Here is a 26,207-nt window from a genome sequence, read left to right on the forward strand (position 1 = left end):
TAAAGCCTGTTCAGTGCTGATTTGCCCCGGGCAATAGCATAAGTGAGACTTGAAACAGCAGGTGTCTGAGTCATCCCTTACAATATTTCAAATGATAGAAGAACACAGATGACCGGCACCAACCTTCTAGTGTCGCAGTTCTCCAGCGTTACATCAGCCACTCACAGCTCCACGATCTCACCAAGACGCTGACCCGCTGCCTCAGTGTGCACCCCGGGAGTGAGGCTTGAGAGAGTGTTTGAGGCTAGTCGTGGCGTGCATCCCCCCTTTCCTGGATTTATTTTTGCAATAAAGTCTTCTGCTTTTATTCCGGTGATTGCCACTCTGTTTTCCTACTTTATTTACTGTCATTATCCGTTACAATATGCTTTATTGATTAGAAACACAGCCAACACACACTAAAAGAGGATATATTAAATCCTACCCTAACAGGACTAGGGGAAAATCTGTGTATTTGGGTAAGTATTTGGCTTAGTGATCCAAAACAGAGTGGTTGTCATTTATGTCACATTCTCAGATTGGATTGATGTAACCAGTGGAGTTCCACAGAGGTCAGTATTGGGGCCACTTCTTTTGAATATTTTTATTAATGATCTTGTAGTAGGTTTACACAGTCAAGCTTCAATATTTTCAGATGCTAAGCTATGTAAAGGAATTAAAACTGTGGCCAATAGTATAGCATTGCAGAGGGATTTGTGGAAGCTGGAGGAGTGGGCGGAAAAATGGTTGATGAGGATTAATGTAGATAAATGTAAAGTTATGCACTTCGGCCATAAAAAAGTATAATTATGTTCTAAACAGTCAATTACTTGGTAATACTGGAGCTGGAAAGGACTTGGCGGCATTGGTGTATGGTAAGCTTAATTTTAGTGATCTGAGCAAGGCAGCTGCTGCTAAAGCAAATAAAATTATGGGATGTATCAAGAGAGGAATAGATTCTCAAGATAAGGGGTAAGTTTGCCCTTATAAAAGTCACAGGACTAAAAGGCCAGACAACAAAATTTTGGGTTATTTAGTTTAGAAAAAAGACGGCTGAGAGGAGATCTCATTACAGTGTAGAAATACCTGATGTTTAGCAGTATATTAGAACAGTTAGCTTATGCATACATATAAGCTGACACTGGCAATGCTAGGTCCTGCCCCTTTATTGGACCTTAGGGTTGCCGTGGAGATGAGCAGCACCTCGTACCTGGCAAGGTACCACCGGGCGGAAAGGTGGGTAACTCCTTTAGGTGTTGTGGTCATGTTTGATTGCAGTGTCCAGACAGTTAAACACCTGGGATCTATAACATACAGCCGGCCTCCTGCACGGAGGGCACTGCTTCTGAGCTGTGCAATCTCCATGATGTTGTGGAGCGTCATTTTGTACGAATTACAAGCTCACGAGAATGTTCCCCGCTGTCATGGTGCAGTAAGGGCTTAATCAGAACAAAAGTGAACAGTGGTGGAAATAATGCAAGAAAAAAAAAACAGATGATTGGAGGGGGGTTTAATAGTGATTGTGTAACAGTACCTACAGGACAGATCACATGTATCTCTCCAACACCAACAAATTTAGAATAGTTGTGTTGGAGAGTGACGGTTCTCTCCTGACTTACATATGTCATGACATGATCTGTCATGGGATGATCTGTCATGACATAGATCAGTCATGGCATGATATGGCATGACTTACTTCACTGTCATTGGCCAGTCTGTATCCACTGGCCAGTTTCAGTGATCAACACTGCAGGACCAATCAAATTGGTCCTGTGATGGCAGTGGGCGGGTGTCATCTTGCAATCCCAACCCGCCCCATACACTTGTCACCCTGTCGCAAGTCCCTGCACTCAGCATTCGATATATATCGGACTCAGATCGCAAACTGGTTAAAAGATGCTTTTTTTCATGTGCACTTATTAAGCTGCACTACTCATGTTTACACTAATACTTCTGCACAATTATTCCAGTTTTGATCTGTGATGCATATTTAACCTACTATATACAAGGTAATATGCATTTTTTTCAAAGGCATGTTTGCAAGGGATTATAATCAGCACTTTTAATAAATAATATTATTACAGCCTGGCATTTAATACTCACAGACCTTACATTGACCAGGAATTCTCATTATAAACGTTCTCCATTTAATGCTAGAAAAATATGAATCAAGTACATAAAACACAAGAACTCACATTCATGAAAATAGAGATTATAGCCAGGCCATTGGGGTTGCGGGAGGCCTCACTGACATTACTGTACAAATCCTGGTTATAATGAATCAGTTGTACCTGTGATAAAAGAGGGGTATCTCACAAGGTCAGTTGCTAAAAGAGAAGATAGAAAGTCATAGATTAAAGTTTCAAAGAAACAAGATAGATACAGTAAGTAGGAAATAGTGAGAAGAGACATGGACGAGCACAGATTAATAGCTCCATGAAAAGAAGAGATCATGGCTTTTAGGGGGGTATCCATGTTTTTTTTTTAAACGGTGTCTATTAAAAATATGTGCAATAAATAATATTCAGTTTTGTAACAGTATTGCCTGCACAGTATCTCTCCAAATAAAACAATGATTCCTGCAAACTACCCTCTAATAGGAAGAGGTAGTGTAATCACTTTACCCAATTTCATGTTACAAAGTCCATGTTGCAAATATTTTTCACCCGCCTCTGAAAATGCAAACACACAGAAATAGAAAGGGTTTCACTACTGGCAACCAATAGTATTGAGCAAATCTGAACTGCTGGCATATTAGTGCTGGCAAGTGCATGGCCGCCGTAGTTTAAATTCTGCTGGCAACTTTGCTAGTGACTATTATCACCCAAGATCAGAGCCAACTTTTTTTAAAGGGTCCACTCATCACTAGTCATTAGTGTATATTAATGGGAAATCCCAGCACAGTTCCCAAACTATTTAGAGTTTAAGAAGGTATTTCCATGTGGGCATTACCATTTCATTTAAATAATCAGCCATACATATACATTTCTTTAAATTGCAAGTTATTAAAAAATTACCGGTGTAAAATAAATTTTGCCATGTTATCCCTTAGAAATGAGATAGCTATTCCTTGATATGATCCTCCACACTCTGGCAGTGGTGGCCTTGCATGCTTTATTTAGTAGTAGTATACAGCCAGCCAGCCCCCAGTAGTATACAGCCAGCCATCAGTAGTATACAACCAGCCAGCCCCCTTTAGTATACAGCCATCCCAGCACATAAAAAAAATAAACTTACATACTCACCCGCCCCGATACTCCACGCGGCTCCTGATCCTCAGTATGGCTCCCCTTCTATCTACTCTATGCTGTAGTAACCCGGCAGAGAAGCATCCACGAGATCTGTCAGCACACTATGACCTCATCAGTGGCGACACCAAAGCATCATTGTGTGCGCCGGCCAGCAGATCAAATGGACGTATCTCTGCCAGCTACTACAGCACATAGAAAATAGAAGAAGAGCTGCCGGGAGCCACGTGGAGCATCGGGCGCCAGAGGGTGAGTATGTACATTTATATGTATGAGTATGTATGTTTTTTAATTTACTCATGTATAAGCCGAAGTGAGGTTTTTCAGTGTATATGTATACAGTATATAGGTTTTACAGTTTAACATATATAGGAAATTAGACATTTTTAAAAAAACATCCAATTGAAAAAATGTATATGACAGCTAAATTAAGTGGCAATGCCTAGATAAAGATACCCCTTTAACATGACAATGGTTTCAGATTGGCATTTTTTTCACAGAGATTTTTCACTGAACCCATTTTAGATTATGGACACATACAGTTTGGTTTTCTCTTCCTGGCTTCAGTGAATTAATCTAATGCCTTACTGTACCATTCTTTTCAATGGTTTTTTTTACACATTACAGCTTTTTCCACTGATTCAATGTTGTCAGTGAACACAAAAAGAACAGGTTCTAAACTGACCACTGACCAAACTAAAGTGTGGAAAAGAAAATTGAAAATTCAGAGAAAAACATAGATGTGAAATAAGACCACCAATGTGAGGCCACCGTAATCTGGGTTAAGGGCACTTAGCATCCTATCCAACTGAAATCTATATTCAGGAATATAAATTAATTACCATATATACTCGAGTAGAAGTCGAATTTTTCAGCACAAAAAAATAGTCAAGAAAAAACATACCTTTCTGGTGCCCCCCCCGCAGGTCTTCTCTTCTTCGGTCTGGCAGCGGCAGGTTTGTGCGCGTTGGCCATGCAGACTTTGACATCAGCCACCATACTGTCATCATAATGTGTGTGCCAGCCGGCACGCACTCTGATGTCAGCAGTGGCTGACCTGACAGCTTGTGCACCAGAGTTTCACACAGACCCGCTGCTGACTGACTGAAGGAGAGAAGAGCTTAAGGGGGCACCGGAAAGATGAGTTTTGCCTTTATTTTTTTTAGGAATTGGGCAAACACAGAGGCTGGCTGACTAAAGGGGCGTGAGGCTGACTGACTACAGAGGCAGCGGTTGGCTAACTACTGGTACAGGGGGCTGGCTAACTACTGGGGCAGTCAGCTGGCTAACTATTGGGGCAAGGGGCTGGCTATATACTTGGGAAGGGGGGTGGCTTTATACTGTGGGCAGGGGCTGGATAGATATATACTAAGGGGGAAAGGCACTAACTAGCTGTATACTAGCCGTGAGCAATGCATTCTAGGCTTTCATAGTTTTCATAGTTTTTTTGTGGCAAAATTAGGGGCCTCGGCTTATATTCAGGTTGGCTTATACTCAAGTATATATACGGTAAATTAAATTCTCTCATTTATTGCATCATAAGAAACTTAAATGGTATAATACTGACATGAGCTCTGCAGTGAAAGTTTGGCTCGATTGGTCACTTTTCAGTATGGCGATACTTACTAACTACATAAAAACACAAGGCCATTAGTAGTTCAGCATAAGAGGCATTTGTTTTAAACAGTTTGTGCTTTTTAAACAGCAAAAGAAAACTACAAAGCAGAAGATCCCATTAAGGAGGCAAACATTGTTACAGTGAAATAATACATTTTAAATGAATACAGTATTTATGTACACAAGCTCATTTATTTTTCATGATACACTGTCTAATCTATTTACATTATTGATTTACTTTACACACAGTGACATAACAATATTAAATGTTTTACTGAGGGCATATCAATCAATTTGGTACTTGCTTCACTTCTTGAGTGTATATGCTAATACATTGTGGCTCAGTTGGACTTGAATTAAAAGCATCATTTATGACTTTTATTTAAAAGCACTACATAATTAAATGAAACGTTTTTTATTGTGTTCTAAAGAACCTTAAATACTTATGAAACAGTGTTATTTAGTTCTCTATTTTTTCCATTACCTTAAAGGGTTTGTCCAAGAGTATAAAAAAAATCTGACTACATCCTCTGGATGGCACTCCCACCCATCCGCTGTACCAGCACTGTATCAGGCACGGGTACAAGGGACATGTGGGTGAGCCAGAACGGCGGATGTTGTTGGAGTGGAAGGGCCATGCTCCAGTAAGCAAACAGAAGGCCAGCGACAGCGGAGACAGCGGCGCATGACACCAGGAGTGCCTGAAGAGGTAAGTAAAGGTTAATTTTTTGTTTACAGCCCCCTCCCAGCACACCAGCAGAATTTTCTACTCAGAATTTCTTGGACAACCCTTTTAATAATAGTATCAATCTATGACAAAAATCTGGAATGTAGGTTCACAACACCTTAATAATATTTACAAAGCACTCAAAAAAGCAAATAAAGTTTACCTTTCAGCAGGAATATAATTCTTTGCTGGTGATAGATTCCAATAACCTATGCTAAGCTGAATTCAAAAATGCCTTTGCCAGCATCCTGAATGATTTCAGTACTTTATAAAACTTTTATTTCACATTAACTTGCTCCCTGCCAGTAGCATTTGCTGAGTCCGTAGGTAGAGGTGGGCCTGTGTGCATGTGTCTCAGTTTTATCATGCATTTCTCCTTTATTCCACACCGCCCCCTCCTTTCCCTACCTGCATAATGCCAGGAAGTGGGGAGAGAGCTGGATAGTAGTGGAGGAGAGGAGACTGATGCACAGGCCCACAGGCTACTGCAACTTTTCCCCAAGGACTCACCACAAACTGGTGGCAGGGAGCAAGGTAATGTGAAATAAAGTTTTATAAAGTACTGAAATGATTAAGAATGCTGACAAAGCCATTTTTAAAATAAGCATGGTCAATTGGAACCTGTCACCAATCAAAAATAACATTGCACAGTGTTAAGGCACTGGGGAACACATGGTTTTGGTTGGTCAATTATGACAACTTGTACTTTCCTGTTCATTAGGATCTATACATCTATCTATGTAATCAGTAAATGTATAATTTACATTTTAGACACATGTAGATACATTTCAGTTACTATTTTAGTTTCTCTTTATAATTACAGAATAAAATTATTTAAAGGGTAGTGGTCATTATTTTGTTATTGCAGTTACCTCTCCAGCAGTAGCTTCTTTATTCATGCAATGTTCTGACCCAATGCTATTTTCACTGCCAAAATGCAACATAATCTCTTCAAGTCGATGATTATATAATAGGGGGCCACCAGAAATATTAACATGATGTCGCTTGTCTAGGCGGAAGGACACATGTCTTCCAGTATTGTGCATCATTCCACTGACCTAGAATAAAATAAAAATATATAATAATCCAATTATCTGATGTAACTCAAATATTATATTATGATTATGCTATTGTATGTATTTCGAGATTAAAATCAAAAGAATTAAAATTAGAAAAAAAATGTGCCTCTCTGAACCTATGTGTATCAAAGTTAGACTACCTGCACACAAATGTGCTTAGTCTGTGGAAAAGGACCAATGTGCTGGTTAAATCCCATGAAACCACGATCTGGCCTCTTTTTGTTTTTTCATTTCTATTTTTCACTCCCCACCTTCAAAAATCTATAACTTGTTTATTTTTACACATAAAGAGCTCTTGTGTTCTGCGTAATAAATCACACTTCATAGTGACGGTATTTAATATTCCCTGCCGTGTACTGGGAAGTGTGAAAAAAAATCCAAATGCAGTGAAAATGGTGAAAAACACGGCAATATCTAATGTGTTTATGATTTTTAATAGGGGTTTAATTAGAATTTTTAGGTTTTTTTATTATAATATTTTTGTCCTTTTTTAATTTCAATTTTTACTATTTTTCTGACTTCCTAGAGTACTTTAACCCTAGGTTGTCTGATCGATCGTATCATATACTGTCATAGTACAGTATGGCAGTGTATGGGGATTTTCCTCCTCATTCAGTATAATGTGCTGATAGCACATTGTATGAAGGGGGTAACATGAGTCAGCCTCAGGTCTTCGGAAGACCGAAGGCTGTCATGGGGATGGATCGCCGCTCCCCGACGCCCATGAACTGCCATCTATCTGCCGGAGGTGTTCGGCAGGAAAACACCCGGTAGTTACAGGTAGGTCTTTGCTGCAATATGCTGCAAAGACTTACTCAGAATGCCAAAAAAGGCATTGTTAAATCAGGTTATTGGAACCTTTCATCAGGCAATTATTACCTTTTTGGGGTTTTACTTCCTGTATTGCAAAATCTAAATCTTTTTATTTTTTCATTAACAGAGACATCTAAAGGCTTGTTATCTGCAGTCTTCACCAATTAAAGTCTTTGAAAGCTTCATTATGAGGAAGAGTTCCAGACAGAGCTTTGCTCGCTTTCCCCCTGTCTGTGAGTTCTCTTCTTTCTCTCGCCAAGAGACCTGCTGCACCTGGGACAAAGTGAGAGTGGGAGGGCTGTGTAGTGAGTGGCAAGAGAACAGACCTAAGCTGCTTTGTGCCCATTCCATAAGAATAAATATGGTCCCACTGTCTAAAATATTAAGTTAAGTGAAATGCTGATAAATACAGTGAGTAAGGATAAGAGAGTGTGTATACACAAGACATGGACAAAACTGTTGGTACCCCTTGTTTAATAATAGAAAAACCAAAATGCTCACAGAGATACCTTATATACTTGAGTATAAGCCTAGTTTTTCAGCACAAAAAATGTGCTGAAAAACCCAAACTCGGCTTATACTCGAGTCAAAAAAATAAATATATCTAAACTCACCTTTCCGGCGACCCCTGTATATCTTCCGTGCGATCTGTCCGACAGCGGCAGCAGGCTATATACACTGGGGCAAGGTCTGGCAGGCTATATACACTGGGGCAGGGGCTGGCAGGCTATATACACTGGGGCAGGGGCTGGCTGGCTATATACTGGGGAGGCTGTGACCAACCCTCGGCTTATACTCGAGTCAATAGGTTTTCCCAGTATATTGTGGTAAAATTAGGGGCCTCGGCTTATACTCGGGTCGGCTTATACTCGAGTATATACGGTAACTCAAATCTGACAAAAGAAATGACATATTTATGAAAATGTGCTTTTCAACTACACTTTAACATAATTAAAAAATAAATAAATAAAACTCATCAAACATGTCACCCTTAACTTACAGTGGGTAAAGAATGTATTCAGACCCCTTTTAACTTTTCACTCTTCGTTTCGTTAATAGAATTAATAAGATCAAAAAAGTTATTTTTTTGCTCATTAATGAATACTCTGCAACCCATCTTGACAGAGACAAAACAGAAATGTAGATATTTTTGGTAATAATTAGAGATGAGCGAACATACTCGTCCGAGCTTGATGCTCGTTCAAGCATTAGCGTACTCGAAACTGCTCGTTGCTCGACGAGTATTTCGCCAGCTCGAGAAAATGGCATCTCCCGCCGTTTTGCTTTTTGGCGGCCAGAAACAGAGCCAATCACAAGCCAGGAGACTCTGCACTCCACCCAGAATGACGTGGTACCCTTACACGTCGATAGCAGTGGTTGGCTGGCAAGATCAGGTGACCCTGGAATAGACTAGCCCCTGCCCGCGCTGCTCGGATCATTCTCTGTCTGGATGCCGCTAGGGAGAGAGCTGCTGCTGGTCAGGGAAAGCGTTAGGCTGTTCTATTAGAATAGTGTTAGGCAGGAGTGATTCTACAAGAACCCAACAGCCCTTCTTAGGGCTAAAATAACGTTTTATTTTACTTTTTTTTGTTTGCTTGTGGCTGGGCTTGCTGGCATTAGTAGTGCAGCTAGTACCATATTGTGAGGAATTTGCAGGGAGACTTGCTACCGTTGTGTTTAGCTCTTAGTGACACACATATCCAACTTAAACACCGAAGTGGGACAATTTATTAGGGGTTTGATTAGAATTAGGCAGAGTCTGCTGATTTATTTTTTTATACCTTTATTTCTTTTTATAGCTCAAAGTCGTATTGCAAAGCAGTGTGCTTTCAGTGTAGGCTAGAAAATAGCCATAGGAGAACCCCAACGGCTTACTTAGGCCTACAATAGAGTTATATTTTCCTTTCTTTTGTTTGCTTGTTGCTGGGCTTGCTGGCATTAGTAGTGCAGCTAGTACCATATTGTGAGGAATTTGCTGGGAGACTTGCGACCGTTGTGTTTAGCTCTTAGTGACACGCATATCCACCTCAAACACCGAAGTGGGACAATTTATTAGGGGTTTGATTAGAATTAGGTCTGCTGATTTATTTTTTTTTACCTTTATTTCTTTTTATAGCTCAAAGTCATCAGGCACAGCACAAAATCCTAGCAATAGCAAAACTAGCCATAGCAATAGGATAGCATCGTTTTGTTTAAAAAAAAAAACACAAAAAAGCACAAAAAAAAAAAATTTGAAGTTTAATTTTGAAAATGTTTAACCCGAGGGCTAGGGGTAGAGGACTAGGGCGTGGACGTGGGCGTCCACCTACTGCAGGGGTCAGAGGCCGTGGTCCTGGGCGGGGTGAGACACCACCTGCTGATGAGGGAGCAGGGGAACGCCGCAGAGCTACACTCCCTAGGTTCATCATGTCTCAAGTTACTGGGACTCGTGGTAGAGCACTGTTGAAGAGTGCGAAGAGGTGATGTCGTGGATTGCGGACAATGCTTCTAGCCATTTGTCCACCAGTCAGTCTTCCACGCAGTCCACCCATGTCACCGAAATCAGCACTCCTCCAGCTCCTCCACCTCAGCCTCCTTCCCCCCAGTCTGCCCCCTCCCAGCAAAATGTGGCATTTGAACCGGCATACTCTGAGGAACTGTTTTCTGGACCCTTCCCACAGTCACAAACCACTTGTCCGGTTGCTGCTGAGCAATTTTCCGATGCCCAGGTTTTCCACCGGTCGCAGTCTGTGGGTGATGATGACTTTATTGACGTAGTGGAAGAAGTGTGTAAAGAGGTGTCGGACGATGAGGAGACACGGTTGTCAGACAGTGGTGAAGTTGTTGTCAGGGCAGGAAGTCCGAGGGGGGAGCAGACTGAGGGATCGGAGGATGATGAGGTGACAGACCCAAGCTGGGTTGATAGGCCGGGTGAACACAGTGCTTCTGAGACGGAGGCGAGTCCTATAGCAGAACAGGTTGGAAGAGGCAGTGGTGGGGCCAGACGGAGAGGCAGGGCCAGAGCTGGTGCATCAGCGCCAAATGTTGCCCGTAGTCAAGCTCCCGTGGCGAGGGCTAGATTTTCAGAAGTCTGGAGGTTCTTTAAAAAAACACCAGATGACCGACGGACTGTGGTGTGCAACCTTTGCCAAACCAGGATCAGCAGGGGTTCCACCACTACTAGCTTAACTACCACCAGTATGCGCAGGCATATGAATGCTAAACACCCCACTCAATGGCACCAAGCCCGTTCACCTCCGGCCGGGCACACCACTGCTCCTTCCCCTGTGTCATCTGGTAGTCAGCCCCCTGTCCAGGACCACGGCCCAAACACCTCCCGTGTGAAAACCCCATCTTCGCCTCCACGATCCTCCACAGCATCCACCAGCGTTCAGCTCTCCATACCCCAGATGCTGGAGCGCAAAAGGAAGTATAGCGCAAGCCACCCACACGCCCAAGCCCTCAACGTCCACATCTCCAAGTTGCTTAGCCTGGAGATGCTGCCCTATAGGCTGGTAGAGACCGAGGCCTTTCGAAACCTCATAGGGGCGGCCGCCCCTCGGTATTCGGTCCCCAGCCGCCACTACTTTTCCCGATGTGACGTCCCAGCCCTGCACCTGCACGTATCAGAGAACATCATCCGTGCCCTGACCAACGCCGTTTCTGACAAGGTCCACCTGACCACGGACACGTGGACGAGTGCTGCCGGGCAGGGCCACTATGTATCGCTGACGGCACATTGGGTTAACTTGGTGGAGGCTGGGACCAAGTCTGACCCTGGGGCTGGTCATATACTGCCGACGCCGAGGATTGCGGGGCCTACCTCGGTCCAGGTCTCAAAGGCCTACTAAGCCTCCTCCTCCTCCCACCCCTCCTCCACCTCCTCCTCCGAATTACCATCCGTGGGCATGGCGCCATCAGTCGGTAGCTCTAGGCACAGCAGCAGTGCCGTCGCTAAGCGACAGCAGGCGGTGCTCAAACTGCTGAGCCTAGGCGATAAAAGGCACACCGCCCAAGAGCTATTACAGGGCATCACGGCGCAGACTGATCTGTGGCTGGCACCGCTGAACCTGAAGCCAGGCATGGTTGTGTGTGACAACGGCCGTAACCTGGTGGCGGCTCTGCAACTCGGCAGACTGACACATGTGCCATGCCTGGCCCATGTGTTAAATCTCATAGTTCAGCGTTTCCTCAAGACATACCCCAATCTGTCTGATTTGCTCACGAAGGTGCGCCGCATCTGTGCGCATTTCAGGAAGTCCAGCACAGATGCTGCCACTCTCAGGGCAGCGCAGCGCCGCCTCCAACTGCCCGCTCACCGACTGTTGTGCGACGTGCCCACGAGGTGGAATTCAACATTAACCATGTTATCCAGAGTTTACCAGCAGCACAGAGCGATTGTAGACTGCCAGATGTCAACTGGTAGTCAGGTCAGTCAGCTTCCTCAAGTCTACAATGAGGAGTGGACGTGGATGTCTGATATCTGTCAGGTGCTGAGTAACTTTGAGGAGTCAAAGTCAGTGGCGATGCCGCCATCATCAGCCTCACCATCCCGCTGCTTGGCCTGTTGAAAAACTCTCTGGTCAGCATGAAGTCGGAAGCTTTGCGCTCGTGACAAGAGACGGGGGAAGAAGATTCCCTTGTTGATAGCCAAAGCACCCTTAGGTCTGTTTCTCAGCGCATATCGGAGGAGGTGGAGGAGGATGAGGAGGAAGAGGAGGAGAATGTTGGCGAGACAGAAGAGGGGACCATTGTTCAGTCCTTCACTGTTCAGCGTGTATGGGCAGAAGAAGAGGAGTTGGAGGAGTTGGAGGAGGAGGAAATGGGCAGTCAGGCCAGTGAGGGGAGTGAATTCTTGAGCGTTAGGACTCTGGCGCATATGGCAGATTTCATGCTAGGCTGCCTATCCCGTGACCCTCGCGTTCAAAGAATTTATTCCAGCAACGATTACTGGGTATTCACTCTCCTGGACCCACGGTACAAGCAAAATCTTTCCACTCTCATCCCTGGAGAGGAAAGGAGTGTGAGAATGCATGAATACCAGCAGGCCCTGGTGCACAAGCTGAAACAGTATTTCCCTTCTGACAGCGCTAGCGGCAGAGGGCGTACTTCTGCGGGACAAGTAGCGAGGGAGAGTAGGCGAGCAGGCAGCTTGTCCAGCACTGGCAGGGGTACGCTTTACAAGGCCTTCGCCAGTTTTATGTCACCCCAGCAAGACACAGTCACCTGTCCCCAGTCTCGGCAGAGTAGGGCTGATCTTTACAGAAAGATGGTGAGGGAGTACGTAGCTGACCATACCATCGTCCTAAATGATCACACAGCTCCCTACAACTACTGGGTTTCAAAGCTGGACATGTGGCACGAACTGGCGCTGTACGCCTTGGAGGTTCTTGCCTGCCCTGCCGCTAGCGTGTTGTCCGAGCGGGTTTTCAGTGCAGCTGGTGGCATCATCACCGATAAGCGTACACGCCTGTCGACTGACAGCGCTGACAGGCTGACGCTTATCAAGATGAATAAAGCCTGGATTTCTCCGCATTTTCATTCTCCAACAGGTGAAAGAAGCTCAACCTGAATAATGTATGCACTCCTCCTCCTCATTGTCCTCCTTCTCCTCCTCTTTGTACACTAAAGCATAGGAAACTGGCTATTTTTTGGCTCTGGCTCTAGCTATAGTACTCTATGTATTTAATTTTTCTGGAGGGCCACCTACCCGGTCCTCTGTTTTAAGCAATTTTTTGGGAGTGCCACATACAGGCACTCAATCTATTTAATTTTTCTGGAGGACCACCTACCTGCTCCTCTGGTTTGAAAACTTTTTTGGACTGCCACATACAGGCACTCAATTTATTTAATTTTTCTGGAGGACCACCTACCTGCTCCTCTGGTTTGAAAACTTTTCTGGACTGCGACATACAGGCACTATCCAAATTAAATTGTCTCCATAGCAGCCTCCACATGTCGTCTTTTTAGCTGGCTCCACACGTTGTCTCCATTGCTACCTCCACACGTCATCGCCATAGCTGCCTCCAAAAGTCGTCCATATAGCTGCCTCCATACATGGTCTCCTTATCAAACGAACTGTGTCAGGCAGAATTTTGGGTTGTTTTCATGGCTTCCACATCAAACTTGTTAACTTTGTCGCCACCCTGCTGTGTAATCCACAAAATATACTGGCAAACTTTTATCATTTACCGATATTATTTCAGCGCTTCTTGCGCATCTGTTTACATTCCCCTCACCCGCCATATCCTAAACTTATAAGAACGCTACTACACTTGATCTTATACAAAAGGTTCTTAGAAGTGCTGTTTGGGGAGTAGCCTAGAGACAGGGGCTTGGATTGGCGAAAGCTCGCCTGGCAGCGGAGTGCCAGCTCCATCTCAAGATCCAACTAACATAGTTTTAACTGCAGCACCTTTAATCTACTACTAGTTCACTGCCTCCATACATCATCCCCTTATCAAACGAGCTGTGTCAGGCAGAATTTTCAGGTGTTTCACCAGATACATAGTGGAACTCGGCCCATCTGTCGCCGCCATGCTGGAGACCTGAAGTTGCAATCATAGCAGCGCAATATGGATGCCCCATACTGTCGCTCTTAATCATGGAACCATTTCCGTAAAAACAATTAAAAATAGAACCACTATGCTATTCCATTATTGCTAGGTGAAATATTCAAACGACCCGGCCTGCTTTCAAAATTATAATTTTTTCAAAGTAAACGCTTCTGGCCCCCAGGCCCATTTTGGGTGGGGAGGAGCCGAGAGACAGGGGCTTGGACAGGCGAAAGCTCGCCTGGCAGTGGACCGCCAGCTCCATCCCAAGATTAGGCAGCCTCAGAGGCATCCATGCATGCTGCCCCTGCTGTTTCCTGTCCATTTTGCCTCCACGATCCTCCACAGCGTCCACCAATGTCTCATTTCAACTCTCTATACCCCAGACGCTGGAGCACGAGAGGATATGCAGCACATCATCCCCTTGTCAAACGAGCTGTGTCAGGCAGAATTTTCAGGTGTTTCACCAGATACATAGTGGAACTCGGCCCATCTGTCGCCGCCATGCTGGAGACCTGAAGTTGCAATCATAGCAGCGCAATATGAATGCCCCATACTGTCGCTCTTAATCATGGAAGTCGTCTCCATGGCTGCCTCCACATGTCGTCCCCTTATCAAAAGAGCTGTGTCAGGCTCATTTTTCGGGTGTTTCACCAGATACGTTATGGAACTTGGTCACTATGTCGCCACCATGCTGTGTTGTCGACTAAATATACCGTCAATCTTTTGTTCACATAGGAAATCATCTCACCTCCTTTGGTGAAACCTGAGTCCATTTAGGGTATGTCGCCATGACACTCTCTAGCCTGCCAATGCTGCCGCTGCCTCTGCATGCCGTCCCTTATAGTGTCAGGGTCAATTATTGGATGTTTTAGATGCTATCTAGCCTCATTCGGTCACTCTGTCATGGCCATGCTGTTGCCCATAATTTTGGCATAATGGTGCGATTAAGCAGCCTCAGAGGCATCCATGCATGCTGCCCCTGCTGTTTCCTGTCCATTTCCGTGGTGTTTCCATCCTTTTCTGAGGTTCCCAGGTGCCAAGTGCCAAGCTTCCCTGTGCAGACCCTTGGTCCCCTTGAAAAATGCTCGAGTCTCCCATTGACTTCAATGGGGCTCGTTAATCGAGACGAGCACTCGAGCATCGGGAAAAGTTCGTCTCGAATAACGAGTACCCGAGCATTTTAGTGCTCGCTCATCTCTAGTAATAATTAAATAAGAAAGAAAGAAATATTCAGACCCTTTGTTGTGACACTTATATTTAACGTGCTGCCCATGTTCTTCTGATCCTCCTTGAGTTGGTTTTGCTCCTTCATTGGAGTCCAACTGTCTTTAGTTAAACTGATTGGACATGGTTAGGAAAGGCAGACACCTGTCTATATATTAGACCTCAAAGCTCACAGTGCTTGTCAGAGCATATTAGAATCATAAAGTCTAAGTAACTGCCCCAGGAGTTCAGAGATAGAATTGTGGAAAGGTAAAGGTTACAAAACAATTTCTGCAGCACTCAAGGTTCCTAAGAGCACAGTGGCCTCCATCATCCTTAAATGGAAGACGTTTGGAACGACCACAAATCTTCCTCAACCTGGCCATCCAGCCAAATTAAGCCCTCATGATAGAAGAGCCTTGGTAAAAGAGGTGAAGTAGAACCCCCAAAATTACTGTGGCTGAGCTCCAGAGATGCAATAGGGTGATGGAAGAAAGTCCCTTGAAGTCAATCATTGCAGACCTCCACTAGTTGGGGCTTTATGGCAGATCATATGAAAGTTGGCACACAGTTTGCAAAAAAACACAAGAGGGACTCCTAGACTATGAGAAATAAGATGCTCTGGTTTGATTAGATGAAGATTGAGCGTTTTGGTGTTAATTGTAAATGGTAAGTGTGGAAAAAAACAGGCACTGCTCATCACCTGCCAAATACAATCCTAATAGTGAAACACGGTGGTGGCAGCATCATGCTATGGGGGTGTTTTTATGCTGCAGGGACAGGAGGACTGGTTGCAATTGAAAGAAAGATGAATGCGGCCAAGTACAAAGATTTCCTAGATAAAAACCTCTGGGCCAAAGGTTCAACTTCCAAAAGACCATGACCCTAAGCACACAGCTAAATTGACAAAGCAGTGGCCTTCAGAACAACTCTGACCATTCTTGAACCCGGTCTAAGCCTAATTGAGCATCCCTGGAGAGACTTGAAAATGGCTGTCCACTAGAGATGAGCGAGCACTAAAATGCTCGGGTACTCGTTATTCGAGACGAACTTTTCCCGATGCTCGAGTGCTCGTTTCGAGTAACGAGCCCCATTGAAGTCAATGGGAGACTCGAGCATTTTTCAAGGGGACCAAGGCTCTGCACAGGGAAGCTTGGCCAAACACCTGGGAACCTCAGAAAAGGATGGAAACACCACGGAAATGGACAGGAAACAGCAGGGGCAGCATGCATGGATGCCTCTGAGGCTGCTTAATCGCACCATTATGCCAAAATTATGGGCAACAGCATGGCCATGACAGAGTGACCGAATGAGGCTAGATAGCATCTAAAACATCCAATAATTGACCCTGACACTATAGGGGACGGCATGCAGAGGCAGCGGCAGCGGCAGCAGCGGCAGGCTAGAGAGTGTCATGGCAACATACCCTAAATGGACTCAGGCTTCAAACCAATGGGTGGCAGAGAGGAACCAAAGGAGGTGAGCAAGAAGCGCTCAAATAATATCGGTACATGATAAAAGTTTGCCAGTATATTTTGTGGATTACACAGCAGGGTGGCGACAAAGTTAACATGGAAGCCATGAAAACAATCCAAAATTCTGCCTGACACAGCTCGTTTGATAAGGGGACCATGTATGGAGGCAGTGAACTAGTAGTAGATTAAAGGTGCTGCAGCTAAAACTATGTTAGTTGGATCTTGGCATGGAGCTGGCGCTCCGCTGCCAGGCGAGCTTTCGCCAATCCAAGCCCCTGTCTCTAGGCTACTCCCCAAACAGCACTTCTAAGAACCTTTTGTATAAGATCAAGTGTAGTAGCGTTCTTATAAGTTTGGGATATGGCGGGTGAGGGGAATGTAAACATCTGCGCAAGAAGCGCTGAAATAATATCCGTAAATGAAAAAAGTTTTCCAGTATATTTTGTGGCTTACACAGCACGGTGGCGACAAAGTTAACAAGTTTGATGTGGAATGCCCTGTAATAGCTCTTGGGCGGTGTGCCTTTTATCACCTAGGCTCAGCAGTTTGAGCACCGCCTGCTGTCGCTTAGCGACGGCACTGCTGCTGTGCCTAGAGCTACCGACTGATGGCGCCATGCCCACGGATGGTAATTCGGAGGAGGAGGAGGTGGAGGAGGGTTGGGAGGAGGAGGAGGCATAGTAGGCCTGAAACACCTGGACCGAGGTAGGCCCCGCAATCCTCTGCGTCGGCAGTATATGACCAGCCCCAGGGTCAGACTCGGTCCCAGCCTGCACCAAGTTAAGTGTAGTAGCGTTCTTATAAGTTTGGAATATGGCGGGTGAGGGGAATGTAAACAGATGCGCAAGAAGCGCTGAAATAATATCCGTAAATGGTAAAAGTTTGCCAGTATATTTTGAGGATTACACAGCAGGGTGGCGACAAAGTTAACAAGTTTGTTGTGAAAGCCATGAAAACAACCCAAAATTCTGCCTGACACAGCACGTTTGATAAGGCGGCCATGTATGGAGGCAGTGAACTAGTAGTAGATTAAAGGTGCTGCAGTTAAAACTATGTTAGTTGGTTCTTGGCAAGGAGCTGGCGCTCCGCTGCCAGGCGAGCTTTCGCCAATCCAAGCCCCTGTCTCTAGGCTACTCCCCAAACAGCACTTCTAAGAACCTTTTGTATAAGATCAAGTGTAGTAGCATTCTTATAAGTTTAGGATATGGCGGGTGAGGGGAATGTAAACAGATGCGCAAGAAGCGCTGAAATAATATCCGTAAATGGTAAAAGTTTGCCAGTGTATTTTGTGGATAACACAGCAGGGTGGCGACAAAGTTAACAACTTTGATGTGGAATCCATGAAAACAACCCAAATTTCGGCCTGACACACCTCGTTTGATAAAGGGACGATGTATGGAGGCAGCTATATGGACGACTTTTGGAGGTAGCAATGGAGACAACGTGTGGAGGCTGCTATGGAGACAATTCAATTTGGATAGTGCCTGTATGTGGCAGTCCAAAAAAGTTTTCAAACCAGAGGAGCAGGTAGGTGGCCCTCCATAAAAATGGAATAGATTGAGTGCCTGTATGTGGCAGTCCAAAAAAGTTTTCAAACCAGAGGAGCAGGTAGGTGGCCCTCCAGAAAAATGGAATAGATTGAGTGCCTGTATGTGGCAGTCCAAAAAAGTTTTCAAACCAGAGGAGCAGGTAGGTGGCCCTCCAGAAAAATTGAATAGATTGAGTGCCTGTATGTGGCAGTCCAAAAAAGTTTTCAAACCAGAAGAGCAGGTAGGTGGCCCTCCAGAAAAATGGAATAGATTGAGTGCCTGTATGTGGCAGTCCAAAAAAGTTTTCAAACCAGAGGAGCAGGTAGGTGTCCCTCCAGAAAAATGGAATAGATTGAGTGCCTGTATGTGGCAGTCCAAAAAAGTTTTCAAACCAGAGGAGCAGGTAGGTGGCCCTCCAGAAAAATGGAATAGATTGAGTGCCTGTATGTGGCAGTCCAAAAAAGTTTTCAAACCAGAGGAGCAGGTAGGTGGCCCTCCAGAAAAATTGAATAGAATGAGTGCCTGTATGTGGCACTCCCAAAAATTGTTTAAAACAGAGGACCGGGTCGGTGGCCCTCCATAAAAATTAAATGCATAAAGTACTATAGCTAGAGCCAGTGGGCCCTGTCAAAAAATAGCCAGTTTCCTCTGCTTTACTGTACAAAGAGGAGGAGAAGGAGGAAAATGAGGAGGAGGAGGAGTGGATAAATTATTCAGGTTGAGCTTCCTTCACCTGGTGGAGATTGGAAATTAGGAGAAATCCAGGCTTTATTCATCTTGATAAGCGTCAGCCTGTCAGCGCTGTCAGTCGACAGGCGTGTACGCTTATCGGTGATGATGCCACCAGCTGCACTGAAAACCCGCTCGGACAAGACGCTAGCGGCAGGGCAGGCAAGAACCTCCAAGGCGTACAGCGCCAGTTCGTGCCACATGTCCAGCTTTGAAACCCAGTAGTTGTAGGGAGCTGTGTGATCATTTAGGACGATGGTATGGTCAGCTACGTACTCCCTCACCATCTTTCTGTAAAGATCAGCCCTACTCTGCCGAGACTGGGGACAGGTGACAGTGTCTTGCTGGGGTGACATAAAGCTGGCACAAGCCTTGTAAAGCGTACCCTTGCCAGTGCTGGACAAGCTGCCTGCTCGCCTACTCTCCCTCGCTACTTGTCCCGCAGAACTACGCACTCTGCCGCTAGCGCTGTCAGAAGGGAAATACTGTTTCAGCTTGTGCACCAGTGCCTGCTGGTATTCATGCATTCTCACACTCCTTTCCTCTCCAGGGATGAGAGTGGAAAGATTTTGCTTGTACCGTGGGTCCAGGAGAGTGAACACCCAGTAATCGGTGCTGGAATAAATTCTTTGAACGCGAGGGTCACGGGATAGGCAGCCTAGCACGAAATCTGCCATATGCGCCAGAGTACCAACGCGTAAGAATTCACTCCCCTCACTGGCCTGTCCATTTCCTCCTCCTCCAACTCCTCCAACTCCTCTTCTTCTGCCCATACACGCTCAACAGTGAAGGACTCAACAATGGTCCCCTCTTGTGTCTCGCCAACATTCTCCTCCTCTTCCTCCTCATCCTCCTCCACCTCCACCTCCTCCGATATGCGCTGAGAAACAGACCTAAGGGTGCTTTGGCTATCAACAAGGGAATCTTCTTCCCCCATCTCTTGTGAGGAGCGTAAAGCTTCCGACTTCATGCTGACCAGAGAGTTTTTCAACAGGCCAAGCAGCGGGATGGTGAGGCTGATGATGGCGGCATCGCCACTGACCATCTGTGTTGACTCCTCAAAGTTACTCAGCACCTGACAGATATCAGACATCCACGTCCACTCCTCATTGTAGACTTGAGGAAGCTGACTGACCTGACTACCAGTTCTGGTGGAAGTTGACATCTGGCAGTCTACAATCGCTCGGCGCTGCTGGTAAACTCTGGATAACATGGTCAGTGTTGAATTCCACCTCGTGGGCACGTCGCACAACAGTCGGTGAGCGGGCAGTTGGAGGCGGCGCTGCGCTGCCCTGAGAGTGGCAGCATCTGTGCTGGACTTCCTGAAATGCGCACAGATGCGGCGCACCTTCGTGAGCAAATCAGACAGATTGGGGTATGTCTTGAGGAAACGCTGAACTATCAGATTTAACACATGGGCCAGGCATGGCACATGTGTCAGTCTGCCGAGTTGCAGAGCCGCCACCAGGTTACGGCCGTTGTCACACACAACCATGCCTGGCTTCAGGTTCAGCGGTGCCAGCCACAGATCAGTCTGCGCCGTGATGCCCTGTAATAGTTCTTGGGCGGTGTGCCTTTTATCGCCTAGGCTCAGCAGTTTGAGCACCGCCTGCTGTCGCTTAGCAACGGCACTGCTGCTGTGCCTAGAGCTACCAGCTGATGGCGCCATGCCCACGGATGGTCGTTCGGAGGAGGAGGTGGAGGAGGGGTGGGAGGAGGAGGCATAGTAGGCCTGAAACACCTGGACCGAGGTAGGCCCCGCAATCCTCGGCGTCGGCAGTATATGACCAGCCGCAGGGTCAGACTCGGTCCCAGCCTCCACCAAGTTAACCCAATGTGCCGTCAGCGATATATAGTGGCCCTGCCCGGCAGCACTCGTCCACGTGTCCGTGGTCAGGTGGACCTTGTCAGAAACGGCGTTGGTCAGGGCACGGATTATGTTGTCTGACACGTGCTGGTGCAGGGCTGGGACGGCACATCGGGAAAAGTAGTGGCGGCTGGGGACCGAATACCGAGGGGCGGCCGCCGCCATGAGGCTGCGAAAGGCCTCGGTCTCTACTAGCCTATAGGGCAGCATCTCCAGGCTTAGCAATCTGGAGATGTGCACATTAAGGGCTTGGGCGTGCGGGTGGGTTGCACTATATTTGCGTTTCCGCTCCAGCGTCTGGGGTATGGAGAGCTGAACGCTGGTGGATGCTGTGGAGGATCGTGGAGGCGACGATGGGGTTTTTGTGGCAGGGTCCTGGGCAGGGGGCTGACTATCAGCTGACACAGGGGAAGGAGCAGTGGTGTGCACGGCCGGAGGTGAACTCGCTTGTTGCCACTGAGTGGGGTGTTTAGCATTCATATGCCTGCGCATACTGGTGGTAGTTAAGCTATTAGTGGTGGAACCCCTGCTGATCCTGGTTTGGCAAATGTGGCACACCACAGTCCGTCGGTCATCCGGTGTTTCCTTAAAGAACCTCCAGACTTCTGAAAATCTAGCCCTCGCCGCAGGAGCCCTCGCCACGGGAGCTTCACTAGTTGACACATTTGGCGCTGATGCACCAGCTCTGGCCCTGCCTCTCCGTCTGGCCCCACCACTGCCTCTTCCAACCTGTTCTGGTCGAGGACTCTCCTCCGTCTCAGAAGCACTGTGTTCACCCGGCCTCTCAACCCAGCTTGGGTCTGTCACCTCCTCATCCTCCGATCCCTCAGTCTGCTCCCCCCTCGGACTTCCTGCCCTGACAACAACTTCCCCACTGTCTGACAACCGTGTCTCCTCATCGTCGGACACCTCTTTACACACTTCTTCCAGTACGTCAACAAGGTCATCATCACCCACAGACTGCGACTGGTGGAAAACCTGGGCATCGGAAAATTGCTCATCAGCAACCGGACAAGTGGTTTGTGACTGTGGGAAGGGTCCAGAAAACAGTTCCTCAGAGTATGCCGGTTCAAATGGCAAATTTTGCTGGGAGGGGGCAGACTGGGGGGGAGGAGGCTGAGGTGCAGGAGCTGGAGGAGTGCCGATTTCGGTGACATGGGTGGACTGCGTGGAAGACTGACTAGTGGACAAATTGCTCGAAGCATTGTCGGCGATCCACGACATCACCTGTTCGCACTGTTCTGGCCTCAACAGTGCTCTACCACAAGTCCCAGTAACTTCAGACATGAACCTAGGGATTGTAGCTCTGCGGCGTTCCCCTGCTCCCTCATAAGCAGGTGGTGTCTCACCCCGCCCAGGACCACGGCCTCTGACCCCTGCAGTAGTTGGATGCCCACGTCCCCGCCCTCGTCCTCTACCCCTAGCCCTCGGGTTAAACATTTTGAAAATGAGAGTTATAACTTTAATTTTTTTTTTAACTTTTTTTTGTGTTTTTTTTTTTGTGTGTTTTTTAGTTTTTAAAACCAAACGATGCTATCCTATTGCTATGGCTATTTTCTAGCCAAGTATGAAAGCACACTGCTATGCCAGATGAGATGACACTGAGTTATTAAAAAAATAAACGTAAAATAAAAAAGGAAATGGCATACTGTGCCTAATTGAAATCCAACCCCGGGCCCTAATAAATTTTCCCACTTCGGTCTTTGCGATGGATATGTGCGTCACTAAGCGCAAAACACAGTGGTCGCAAGTCTCACTCCAAATTGCTCACAATCTGCTAGTAGATGCACTGCAGCAACTACAGCCACCAGCAGATCAACCAGAAATCAAATATATATAACGCTACTGTAGGCGTAAGTAAGCCGTTTGGATTCTCCTATGGCTATTTTCTAGCCAAGTATTAAAGCACACTACTATGCCAGATGAGATGACGCTGAGTTATGAAAAAAATAAACTTAAAATAAAAAAGGAAATGGCAGACTGTGCCTAATTGAAATCCAACCCCGGGCCCTAATAAATTTTCCCACTTCGGTCTTTGCGATGGATATGTGCGTCACTAAGCGCAAAACACAGTGGTCGCAAGTCTCACTCCAAATTGCTCACAATTTGCTAGTAGATGCACTGCAGCAACTACAGCCACCAGCAGATCAACCAGAAATCAAATATATATAACACTACTGTAGGCGTAAGTAAGCCGTTTGGATTCTCCTATGGCTATTTTCTAGCCAAGTATTAAAGCACACTACTATGCCAGATGAGATGACGCTGAGTTATGAAAAAAATAAACGTAAAATAAAAAAGGAAATGGCAGACTGTGCCTAATTGAAATCCAACCCCGGGCCCTAATAAATTTTCCCACTTCGGTCTTTGCGATGGATATGTGCGTCACTAAGCGCAAAACACAGTGGTCGCAAGTCTCACTCCAAATTGCTCACAATTTGCTAGTAGATGCACTGCAGCAACTACAGCCACCAGCAGATCAACCAGAAATCAAATATATATAACGCTACTGTAGGCGTAAGTAAGCCGTTTGGATTCTCCTATGGCTATTTTCTAGCCAAGTTTTAAAGCACACTGCTATGCCAGATGAGATGACGCTGAGTTATGAAAAAAATAAACGTAAAATAAAAAAGGAAATGGCAGACTGTGCCTAATTGAAATACAACCCCGGGCCCTAATAAATTTTCCAACTTCGGTCTTTGCGATGGATATGTGCGTCACTAAGCGCAAAACACAGTGGTCGCAAGTCTCACTCCAAATTGCTCACAATTTGCTAGTAGATGCACTGCAGCAACTACAGCCACCAGCAGATCAACCAGAAATCAAATATATATAACGCTACTGTAGGCGTAATTAAGCCGTTTGGATTCTCCTATGGCTATTTTCTAGCCAAGTATTAAAGCACACTACTATGCAAGATGAGATGACACTGAGTTATTAAAAAAATAAACGTAAAATAAAAAGAAACCAGCCGCAGGGTCAGACCCGGTCCCAGCCTCCACCAAGTTAACCCAATGTGCCGTCAGCGATATATAGTGGCCCTGCCCGGCAGCACACGTCCACGTGTCCGTGGTCAGGTGGACCTTGTCAGAAACGGCGTTGGTCAGGGCACGGATTATGTTGTCTGACACGTGCTGGTGCAGGGCTGGGACGGCACATCGGGAAAAGTAGTGGCGGCTGGGGACCGAATACCGAGGGGCGGCCGCCGCCATGAGGCTGCGAAAGGCCTTGGTCTCTACTAGCCTATAGGGCAGCATCTCCAGGCTTAGCAATCTGGAGATGTGCACATTAAGGGCTTGGGCGTGCGGGTGGGTTGCACTATATTTGCGTTTCCGCTCCAGCGTCTGGGGTATGGAGAGCTGAACGCTGGTGGATGCTGTGGAGGATCGTGGAGGCGACGATGGGGTTTTTGTGGCAGGGTCCTGGGCAGGGGGCTGACTATCAGCTGACACAGGGGAAGGAGCAGTGGTGTGCACGGCCGGAGGTGAACGCGCTTGTTCCCACTGAGTGGGGTGTTTAGCATTCATATGCCTGCGCATACTGGTGGTAGTTAAGCTATTAGTGGTGGAACCCCTGCTGATCCTGGTTTGGCAAATGTGGCACACCACAGTCCGTCGGTCATCCGGTGTTTCCTTAAAGAACCTCCAGACTTCTGAAAATCTAGCCCTCGCCGCAGGAGCCCTCGCCACGGGAGCTTCACTAGTTGACACATTTGGCGCTGATGCACCAGCTCTGGCCCTGCCTCTCCGTCTGGCCCCACCACTGCCTCTTCCAACCTGTTCTGGTCGAGGACTCTCCTCCATCTCAGAAGCACTGTGTTCACCCGGCCTCTCAACCCAGCTTGGGTCTGTCACCTCATCATCCTCCGATCCCTCAGTCTGCTCCCCCCTCGGACTTCCTGCCCTGACAACAACTTCCCCACTGTCTGACAACCGTGTCTCCTCATCGTCGGACACCTCTTTACACACTTCTTCCAGTACGTCAACAAGGTCATCATCACCCACAGACTGCGACTGGTGGAAAACCTGGGCATCGGAAAATTGCTCATCAGCAACCGGACAAGTGGTTTGTGACTGTGGGAAGGGTCCAGAAAACAGTTCCTCAGAGTATGCCGGTTCAAATGGCAAATTTTGCTGGGAGGGGGCAGACTGGGGGGGAGGAGGCTGAGGTGCAGGAGCTGGAGGAGTGCCGATTTCGGTGACATGGGTGGACTGCGTGGAAGACTGACTGGTGGACAAATTGCTCGAAGCATTGTCGGCAATCCACGACATCACCTGTTCGCACTGTTCTGGCCTCAACAGTGCTCTACCACGAGTCCCAGTAACTTCAGACATGAACCTAGGGAGTGTAGCTCTGCGGGGTTCCCCTGCTCCCTCATAAGCCGGTGGTGTCTCACCCCGCCCAGGACCACGGCCTCTGACCCCTGCAGTAGTTGGACGCCCACGTCCCCGCCCTCGTCCTCTACCCCTAGCCCTCGGGTTAAACATTTTGAAAATGAGAGTTATAACTTTAATTTTTTTTTTTACTATTTTTTGTGTTTTTTTTTTTTTTGTGTGTTTTTTAGTTTTTAAAACCAAACGATGCTATCCTATTGCTATGGCTATTTTCTAGCCAAGTATGAAAGCACACTGCTATGCCAGATGAGATGACACTGAGTTATTAAAAAAATAAACGTAAAATAAAAAAGGAAATGGCAGACTGTGCCTAATTGAAATCCAACCCCGGGCCCTAATAAATTTTCCCACTTCGGTCTTTGCGATGGATATGTGCGTCACTAAGCGCAAAACACAGTGGTCGCAAGTCTCACTCCAAATTGCTCACAATTTGCTAGTAGATGCACTGCAGCAACTACAGCCACCAGCAGATCAACCAGAAATCAAATATATATAACGCTACTGTAGGCGTAAGTAAGCCGTTTGGATTCTCCTATGGCTATTTTCTAGCCAAGTATTAAAGCACACTACTATGCCAGATGAGATGACGCTGAGTTATTAAAAAAATAAACGTAAAATAAAAAAGGAAATGGCAGACTGTGCCTAATTGAAGTACAACCCCGGGCCCTAATAAATTTTCCCACTTCGGTCTTTGCGATGGATATGTGCGTCACTTAGCGCAAAACACAGTGGTCGCAAGTCTCACTCCAAATTGCTCACAATTTGCTAGTAGATGCACTGCAGCAACTGCAGCCACCAGCAGATCAACCAGAAATCAAATATATATAACGCTACTGTAGGCGTAAGTAAGCCGTTTGGATTCTCCTATGGCTATTTTCTAGCCAAGTATTAAAGCACACTACTATGCCAGATGAGATGACGCTGAGTTATGAAAAAAATAAACGTAAAATAAAAAAGGAAATGGCAGACTGTGCCTAATTGAAATACAACCCCGGGCCCTAATAAATTTTC

The 26,207-nt window shown here is 46.4% G+C and overlaps 1 protein-coding gene across 3 annotated transcripts in view; it reads right to left on the reverse strand.

The window, feature by feature from the left end:
• Positions 1 to 26,207, reverse strand: part of CA11 (carbonic anhydrase 11) — a 716,291-nt gene that overhangs the window by 181,667 nt on the left and 508,417 nt on the right. For 2 of the 3 annotated variants that reach the window (XM_072110509.1, XM_072110508.1), the window contains exons 4-5: positions 6,444 to 6,629; positions 2,175 to 2,270 (exon numbers count right to left, since the gene is read on the reverse strand). In XM_072110509.1, the coding sequence (XP_071966610.1) occupies positions 2,175 to 2,270; positions 6,444 to 6,629 (282 nt within the window). The remainder of the gene's footprint in view (positions 1 to 2,174; positions 2,271 to 6,443; positions 6,630 to 26,207) is intronic. The other variant, XM_072110510.1, reaches the window with a different exon arrangement.

The sequence above is a fragment of the Engystomops pustulosus genome, chromosome 6, assembly GCF_040894005.1.
Source record: "Engystomops pustulosus chromosome 6, aEngPut4.maternal, whole genome shotgun sequence".
Taxonomy (NCBI): Eukaryota; Metazoa; Chordata; class Amphibia; order Anura; family Leptodactylidae; genus Engystomops; species Engystomops pustulosus.